We start from the raw sequence: 9,848 nt of genomic DNA, 5'->3' as shown, positions 1-9,848 counted from the left end.
TATTGTGCAATAGCAAGATTTTTTTTTTAATTGGAGTTATCTTTCTTTGTCCAGAATCAACTTAAATCTTTGTTATATACAATATGTACAATGTATATTCACTTTTTACTACCAACTGATAAATTAAAATAATCTTTACCATTCAGTGATAACAAGCAGTTTTTTTACATCTTAATATTTTATGATGTATTTAAATGAGTAGTTATTGTTGCAAACTCCATTAGAAATTTTAATTGAGATTAGTTTTGGAATAAGGGAAAGAGGGATGTGATTAAAAAAATTGGGTTCAATTTTTCTCATTTGAAATTTCATAAATAAAAAAGAAAATTTCTTCAAACATTTTTTTGAGAGGATTAATATTCAACAGCATAGTGAATTGCTTTAAGAGAAAACAAAAAATTTAAGTTCATTAGAACACATTCATTCTGTGTCAGAAACCTATGCTGTGTCAACTATTTAATCACAATCCAAATTTAGAGCTGAATCCAGCTTGAATGTTGTGTCCATACTTGCCCCAACCGTTCAGGGTTCAACCTCTGCGGTCGTATAAAGCTACGCCCTGCGGAGCATCTGGTTAATATTAATTTGCTTATCATATGTAGATGTGTTATGATGTTTGTTTACTAGCTGGCAGGTTAAATTATGGGTATGAGGGTCTTCATAGGGTATATGTAACAGTTCGTTTCTTCCTCTGTGATATTTTATCCTGGGGATAATTTGTCACAGTATTTTTTTTCCAGGCATGGTATTTCACAGGTAGATTTTATCTAGAGGAGTGAAATTCTATCTGTCTTATGCAGATGGTATTTACCCGAATATATTTTCCGTTCTACATTTCACAGAACCTTGTGAAATGGAGTCCCATTATCTATTATGTAAGGTATATACTCGCAATCAATAATACCTTACCTTAATTATAAATGTTTCACCAAGGTAGAACATATAATATTTGCATAATTCATCAAGCAAAGGGAGGTAATTATAAGATATTTATATTTTACAGATATTATATTCCGGAATCTTTTTTATAAATTCATAGTGAAAATTTTCCTTTATTCTTATTTTTTAGACTTATCTATATAAAAAGATGACTTAAACATGATTTAAAAAAAAACTACATTTCTACGTTTATTTTTTTTTTAATTTGTACTGAAATCGGAAAACAATTTTAACTCACTTTTACCTGTATTTCACTTACCTTATTTTATATGTGAAATTACTCCTGGATTTGTTTCATATGTTTCATGTCTTTTAAAAGAATGATATTTACTCAAATAAATCAGGATACTGATTTTTTTCAATTGCAGTACTGAGAAATTATTTTCCATTATAATTAGTTATCAAAAGTACCAGGATTCTAATTTTATACGCCAGACGCGCGTTTCGTCTACATAAGACTCATCAGTGACGCTCAGATCAAAATAGTAAAAATGCCAAATAAATACAAAGTTGAAGAGCATTGAGGATCCAAAATTCCAAAAAGTTGTGCCAAATACGGCTAAGGTAATCTACTCCTGGGGTAAGAAAATCCTTAGTATTTCGAAAAATTCAAAGTATTGTAAACAGAAAATTTATAAAAATGACCATATACATTAATTTGTTTTTTTATTTACTAATTTAGCTTATATTCAAATACACTGTTATTAGTACATAGTATTTGCAAAGATTAGGTTTTCTTTATTAACTATTCAATATTTTAACTTCCCATATAGAATTTCATGGCAACGGATAATATATAACAGTGAAATATTTTCCTCCAGATAAAAAAATCACAACTTCTGTAACATTTTTTCATCTGGATAGAATTTTGCTTTGTATATATATATACAGAATAGAGAAGGAGGCCCCCTAAAAAATGATTAAAACAGAAAAGTGATCACAACATATGAAACCTGAATCAGATACATTTTTCAATATATATATAGATAGACTAAAAACCTGTGATAATTTAAAACAATTAAAAAATATTAAAAGCTATATTAAACCCCAAATAAACTCATACTACAACAACCTGTTTATGGATAAGTTGACATCTATTAATGACAAAATTAAATTAATTTTTTATAAAGGACTTGAGCCAAATCTATTGATCAAACCTTACTTCTCTAACTCAAACTTTGAATTTAGAAAATTAATTACAAAACTTAGAATTAGTGACCAATCATTATTAATTAAAAAAGGAACTTGAAAGTCATTTTAAAATTCCTCGTGAAGAGAGACTTTGCAAAAAATGCAACAACAAGCTATAAAGGGTCCTAAAATGACCAGTGACAATTAAAACCGGAAAACCGAAGGTCTTATTTATAAGAAAAAACACGAAACGAAAAACACTTATGAACCACATTAACAAACGACAAACGCACTAAACAACTGGTTCCTGACAAAGGACAATTGCAAAAAGTGACAATTGCAGCGGGTCTTAACAGGCGCCATATGGAAGAGTAGTATAACATACAACACTATAAAATTTCAATTGAAATGGCCTAACTCGATCAAAAAGAAATATTAACAAAAAACAAATAAACATGGTCACAATGAACGAATAGATTTAATCTTTGACACAATACGATTTCGAGACACAAACTTGCCGCCCAGTTCGAAAATTTTCATGTTTATAAAAGGAATGTGCTCCGACTCCCACCTTTCCTATAGAAAGCCCCAAAAATCTTAAGACTACCAGACATCAGTACAATTTTGGACAACAAGAGTCAATGAAAATGGAAGGCAATTATATGCTGAGTAGGATAGTGTTAAGCGGGAAAGAGGGGACAGGCCAGACTAAGGCAGTTGCCTCCCCTTTCCCGTTAATTTATCTTCAATATAGTAGGAATAAAATTTTGCCTCGAAACACTGACGACAAACAAACGACAAACAATAATTTTCTATACAACAACATGCTAAAATATATTTTTTTTTATAATATTATTTCAATAAATTGACAGGTTGAGTATCATGATCATGCAATGAATTGAAAGAAGAATACAGCACAAGAACAGTCAAATAGTATAGCAGATATTACTATAGTCAAGTATACGTAGTTGTGAACAAAATTACATTTGAGACAAGGATATCATAGATCCGGAGATATATAAAAGAAGAAATAGTGATGGAAAAGAATGCTGAAATTGAGAGGGAAAATATTTCATGAAATAAAAAAGCGATAAGAACACATTTGAAAATATTGGAGAAATAAAAACGATCAATAACGAAGGAAGAAAAACAGAGAAAGGCAATTTAAATATCAAGTCAGTGTAAAGGAATGACGAACGAAGAGATATAACAGCGGACGAAAGAGACGAAATGGAAGAGGACATAATGTCAAAGAGAGATGAAAACAAGGAAGCCGACGGAGAAGTCTCCAGTAAAAATGAAAGTAATTTAACAGACGAAGAAGTCTCGCAAAAAATGAAAAGTAATTTAACCGACGGAGGAATTTCAAATAAAAAGGAAGGTAATTTGACCGACGGACAAATCGCTAGGAAAAATGTAAGCCTACACAAAACATCAAAAACTCAGAAGAGAAATAGATGTTCTATTTGTGATATTAAATGTCAGACCCCATCACATTTAAGACAGCATGAAAAAATACACATGGGTATAAAACCGCATACCTGCCAGGTATGTTTTAAACAATTTCTAAATAAAGCGGATATGGTCCGTCATCAATTAATACATACTGGTGAGAAAAGTCAAACTTGTCCCGTGTGCAATAAAACATTCGCTGCATCAACGGATATGATCGAACATCGACGAATACATACGGGAGAGAAATTCTATCAGTGCTCTATTTGTAAAAAAGAATTCCTCCGCAAGTCTTGTTACATAACGCATAAAGCTACACATACAGATTTAAAAAAACATTCGTGTGATATTTGCAGTAAGCTTTTTAAGAGTAGATATACATTGATGAGCCACAAAAAAATACATAGTGGCGAAAAGCCATTTAGTTGTTCTGTATGTGGAGCCGACTTTATCGACAAGAGCCATCTAAGACGACACGAACAAATTCATGTTCATAAACCTGCCTTTGGAACCGTGATACATAAAGGCGTCAAACAAATTATGTATTTACAAAAACACCTAAGCATGTATGGGGATGAAAAGCCTTTTGTATGTACTCTTTGTGGGAAAAGATATAAAAAGTCTTGTAGTTTAAGAGAACACGAAAGAGTACATAGTGGAGATTCGAAAACATATACATGTTCAACTTGTAAGAAAGTTTTTACAGCTAGACATGCTTTAACAACTCACGTCATGAGAACACATTCCGATGAAAGACCTTTCTCGTGTTCACTATGTAAGAAAGCATTCAAATGTAGAGCGGACTTAAACATGCACCAACGTATCCACAACGGCGATAGACCTAACTATTCCTGTACAGTGTGTGACAAATCGTTCACTTTGAGAACGGCCTTGAAAATCCATATGGAGGTTATACACGAAGGAGCCAAGCCTTATAAGTGTTCAGTTTGTGGCAAAGATTTCGGTAGAAAGGGAATTATGCTTAAACACGAGAAGACCCATTACAAAGAGCGACATATCTGCAAAGTTTGCAATAAGGAATTTACCAAGGCGAGTGTCTTGGAAACCCATGTAATCGTCCACAATGGACACAACCCATATATCTGTTCAATATGTGGTAAAGGTCTCAAGTCATCCAAATGTTTGTATCTTCACATGAAAACTCACGAGGAAAACAGGAAGTCATACTTTTGTTCTTTTTGTCAAAAGGAGTTCATTTCCAGAGGTGGCTTACGAACACACGAAAGAGCTCATTCTGGTGATCATCGAAATAAACGGCACAAGTGTCATCTATGTGATGAAGCTTTCGTGACTAGACCAACATTAGAAGCACACATTTTTACACATACTGGAGAAAAGCCATACAAGTGTACTGTTTGTCATAAAGGCTTCAGAACAACGAAATACTTGAAAACTCATGAACAAAGACATAAAAAATCTACACATTGTTGAACCAAATTATCTGTTGAAATGATGAAACACGCATGTAATGAGTTGATATGAAAAAAAGTCATTGGATTTGTTTACCTTATTATTATTTTTGTGTACATACTAGCCACAAGATTTTAGTGTAGTACTTACGAGATAACGAAATACTTAATTTGTATATATGTCGTGTACAAGTTGTGATTTTGTGCAGATTATAACATATACACAAAATTTGTACATGTTATAATTTGTACAATGCAAAAATACAAGTTATAGATGTACAAAAGTACCTCATACATCATGTTATAACATGTAAATAATTTTGCTGCAAAATGGTTATAATTTGTACAAAATTTGAAAACAAAAATTATGTTTCTATTATCACATTAAAAAAACCTTAATAATATTTTCATCATTATTTTGTTATTGTCCTTTAGTTAGTTTGATACAGTTAATGATCAATGAGATAAATAGTTTTGATAATTAAGGATGTACTTAGGTGAGGTTAGGTAGAAATTAAGAAATTAAGAAATTAAAAATGATACTTTAAGCTGGTAGAGCATCAATAAAGGATAAAGATAAGCTAAAAATATTGATAGGTCATGGACCTCCTTTTCGAGATATTTGAGATTTGAAATATGGCGGGAAAAGGCTGACTCGGACTTTTACCTTATATTTGCATTGGTATTATTTGGGTCTCAAAACAAAAGAAAAAAATTTAAGAATCTTCTAAAATTTTGGTAAATGACCTTTCATGAGCTATGTCGTCTTATATGAAAAAATAAATGGGTGTTATGGGGCAAAATATGTTACATTGTATTGTATGGAAAAACACCAAGGAGTCCGAACATTTGACACAAATTTCAAAACCTCACCTAAGTACATCCTTGACACTTTAAAAGAGGACTTTGAAATACACATTTAGTCAATAAACCGTTTTTATGTGGTATTCTATGACATGGTATTAAAACAGAAGAAGACATAGAAGCTATATTTGAAGCAAGTTCTGTATTCAATAATACAGATTGTGAAGACCCTTTTACCGATACGGTGTGAAATCTGGGGTTTGGTCAGGGTATCGCTTCTGAAACGATTTACTGATATAAAAAGCTTTACCTTTTCATACAAAAAAGCAGCAAATAAATATAAAATTTTGTATTATACGCCAAAAAGGGTGCAATTCGTACCAGAACATTTCGAGGTCAATCGCCCTCCTCCCATCGTGTTGCTGTTCACATATTTACAGTACGGCAAGTTGTTTTCCAACTGTATGTCACTTACTAGTTTGATTATATTTTTAAACCGTCCTTTTCAAGACTTATAACATTATTACTTGAAAAGGACCGCACATACATATAACAAAACTAACAGGTTAATAATTTAAAAATAAATCAAATATAAATATAACCCACCTAACAGCATTGTCGATCATGGTACATGTATCGTACACAATGTTTTGAAGGTTTCAATCATATCCCCTTCTTTTGTTTTTATACGACCGCAAAAATTTTAATTGTTCGTCGTATATTGCTATCACGTTGGCGTCGTCGTCCTGCGTCGTCGTCGTCGTCGTCGTCCGAATACTTTTAGTTTTCGCACTCTAACTTTAGTAAAAGTGAATAGAAATCTATGAAATTTTAACACAAGGTTTATAACCACAAAAGGAAGGTTGGGATTGATTTTGGGAGTTTTGGTCCCAAAATTTTAGGAATTAGGGGCCAAAAAGGGCCCAAATAAGCATTTTCTTGGTTTTCGCACTATAACTTTAGTTTAAGTAAATAGAAATCTATGAAATTTTGACACAAGGTTTATGACCACAAAGGGAAGGTTGGGATTGATTTTGGGAGTTTTAGTTCAAACAGTAAAGGAATTAGGGGCCAAAAAAGGGCCCAAATAAGCATTATTCTTGGTTTTTGCACAATAACTTTAGTATAAGTAAATAGAAATCAATGAAATTTAAACATAAGGTTTATGACCACAAAAGGAAGGTTGGGATTGATTTTGGGAGTTGAGGTCTGAACAGTTTAGGAATTAGGGGCCAAAAAGGGGCCCCAAGTAAGCATTATTCTTGGTTTTCGCACCATAACTTTAGTATAAGTAAATAGAAATCTTTGAAATTTAAACACAAGGTTTATGACCATAAAAGGAAGGTTGGGTTTGATTTTGGGAGTTTTGGTCCCAACAGGTTTTTAGGAATAAGGGGCCCAAAGGGTCCAAAATTGAACTTTGTTTGATTTCATCAAAAATTGAATAATTGGGGTTCTTTGATATGCCGGATCTAACTGTGTATGTAGATTCTTAATTTTTGGTCCCGTTTTCCAATTGGTCTACATTAAGGTCCAAAGGGTCCAAAATTAAACTTAGTTTGATTTTAACAAAAATTGAATCCTTGGGGTTCTTTGATATGCTGAATCTAAAAATGTACTTAGATTTTTGATTATTGGCCCAGTTTTCAAGTTGGTCCAAATCGGGGTCCAAATTTAAACTTTGTTTGATTTCATCAAAAATTGAATAATTGGGGTTCTTTGATATGCCAAATCTAACTGTGTATGTAGATTCTTAATTTTTAGTCCCGTTTTCTAATTGGTCTGCATTAAATACCAAAGGGTCCAAAATTAAACTAAGTTTGATTTTAATAAAAATTGAATTCTTTGGCTTTTTTGATATGCTGAATTTAATCATGTGCTTAGATTTTTGATTATGGGCCCAGTTTTCAAGTTGGTTTAAATCAGGATCCAAAATTATTATATTAAGTATTGTGCAATAGCAAAAAATTTTCAATTGCACGTTATTCAGCAATAGCAAGAAATCTTCAATTGCACAGTATTGTGCAATAGCAAGAAATTTTCAATTGCACAGTATTGCGCAATAGCAAGAAATCTTCAATTGCACAGTATTGTGCAATAGCAAATATTTTCAATTGCACAGTATTGTGCAATAGCAAGAAATATCTAATTGCACAATATTGTGCAATAGCAAGAAATTTTCAATTGATTGGAGTTATCTTTCTTTGTCCAGAATAGTAGTTGAATCAACTTATATCATTGTTTTATACAATACACAATGTATATTCACTTTCACTACCAACTGATAAATTAAAACAATCTTTACCATTCAGTGATAACAAGCACTTTTTGTTACATTTTAATATTTTTTGATGTATTTAAATGAGTAGTTATTGTTTCAAACTCCATTAGAAATTTGAATTAAGATCAGTTTTGAAAAAAGGGAAAGGGGTGTGTGAAAAAAAATGGTGGGGGGGGGGGGGGTAAATTTTTCTCATTTCAGATTTCATAAATAAGAAAATTTCTTCAAACATTTTTTTGAGAGGATTAATATTCAACAGCATAGTGATTGCTCAAAGACAAAAAAAATATTTTAAGTTCATTAGACCACATTCATCCTGTGTCCAAAACCTATGCTGTGTCAACTATTTAATCACAATCCAAATTTAGAGCTGAATCCAGCTTGAATGTTGTGTCCATACTTGCCCCAACCGTTCAGGGTTTAACCTCTGCGGTCGTATAAAACGCTGCGCCCTGCGGAACATCTGGTTGATTATTGTTCTTTATTATTTAATAAATTTGAATCTTGCATGTATATTCTGCTGTATTATTATTTTCAAATTGTGTACAGGTTAAAAGCCATTTGTCAATTTTCTTCTTTTGTTTTTGATTATTGTTCTTTATTATTTAATAAATTTCAATCTTAAAGGTTAAAACCATTTTTAAGCAATATTTTGTACATGTTATAACTTGTATTTTAGCATTGTACAAATTATAACATGTACAATGTACAATACTTTTGTACATGTTACAATCTGTACAAAATTTCAACTTGTACACGACATATACATATCATTGTCATTGTATTTCTTTTGTTACCTTTCCTGCACAGGCACTTGTCTCAGAAAAAAACCCCTATATATACCTAAATATCAGTCTTTTTCTGAATGTTATGCCGACAGCCGAGACATAACTCTATGTCCACAGTTATTTAAATAAAAGTTTATTTAGGTAATTAAAAAAAATATTCTATAAATGCAACTAATGATTTCATTATTTTGTTCAAGGATTTGTAGTCTTACAATACAAATCCTTGTTTTGTTTCACTTATTAGTTTTTATTTAATTTTCTGATTGTATCAATCTGATCAGATTTTTTAAAATTTTGTAAATGGAATTAAGTGATATTATAAAAGTACATGATAATTTTTACCTTTTTACAATACTAAATAGGTTACAAGAGCGCCATTTTTTTTAAACATTTTTTTTACCCCAAGATGGTACTCAGAAAAAAAACCTTTGAAGTTCCTAATTGGATGATTCAGGTTGGAATTATTTTTTATTTGAAAGCTTACTATCCATTGAGGTTCGAAAATTGGTGAAAATTAAATACATAATTCACAATGTGTAGTAGATATAATTTTTTTATCAACTGAGGAGCAATTCAAAATTAGCCTTTCCAATTTAGTGCAGAATTAGGAAGCTTCCATAACAACTACATTTTAGGACACTTTTTGCCGCATGACCATATACTTTGTTTTTGCTGTAATAAAAGACTGACATCTATAGTCCATATGCTGCCCATTTTTTATAGTTTGTTTATTCTTCAAGAAATAAATTTTTGAATACCACTGGGGTCCTATGGGAAATGCATAACAAATAATTGCGCTCTTGTTCCCTATACTACGTACGTGTTTTCAATATCTACTTCCGGTTGAAATCGCAAAAAAGGAGTAGGTCCGGTAAGGACCCATTTTGGCCCAAAATTTCAGTTTCATCAGCTGTCGGACGAAAGATTTTGACCTCTTTTCAAACACTTTAGAATCTATTTCATTTGATTTAATTAATTTATGTGAAAGATTTTAACTAATAAAGTCATTAAAAACGAGCCGAT

The 9,848-nt window shown here is 31.5% G+C and overlaps 1 protein-coding gene across 1 annotated transcript; it reads left to right on the top strand.

Moving 5' to 3' along the window:
- The first annotated feature begins 2,946 nt into the window (after nt 1-2,946).
- On the top strand, nt 2,947-5,340 carry LOC143049798 (uncharacterized). Its single transcript, XM_076223535.1, has one exon. The coding sequence runs from the start codon at nt 3,301-3,303 to the stop codon at nt 4,972-4,974; it is 1,674 nt and encodes a 557-aa protein (XP_076079650.1). The 5' UTR covers nt 2,947-3,300; the 3' UTR covers nt 4,975-5,340.
- The last annotated feature ends 4,508 nt before the right edge of the window (nt 5,341-9,848 follow it).

This window comes from Mytilus galloprovincialis, chromosome 10, assembly GCF_965363235.1.
Source record: "Mytilus galloprovincialis chromosome 10, xbMytGall1.hap1.1, whole genome shotgun sequence".
NCBI lineage: Eukaryota > Metazoa > Mollusca > Bivalvia > Mytilida > Mytilidae > Mytilus > Mytilus galloprovincialis.
Note: the sequence above shows the minus strand (reverse complement) of the source record. Positions and strands in the feature narration are given on the sequence as shown.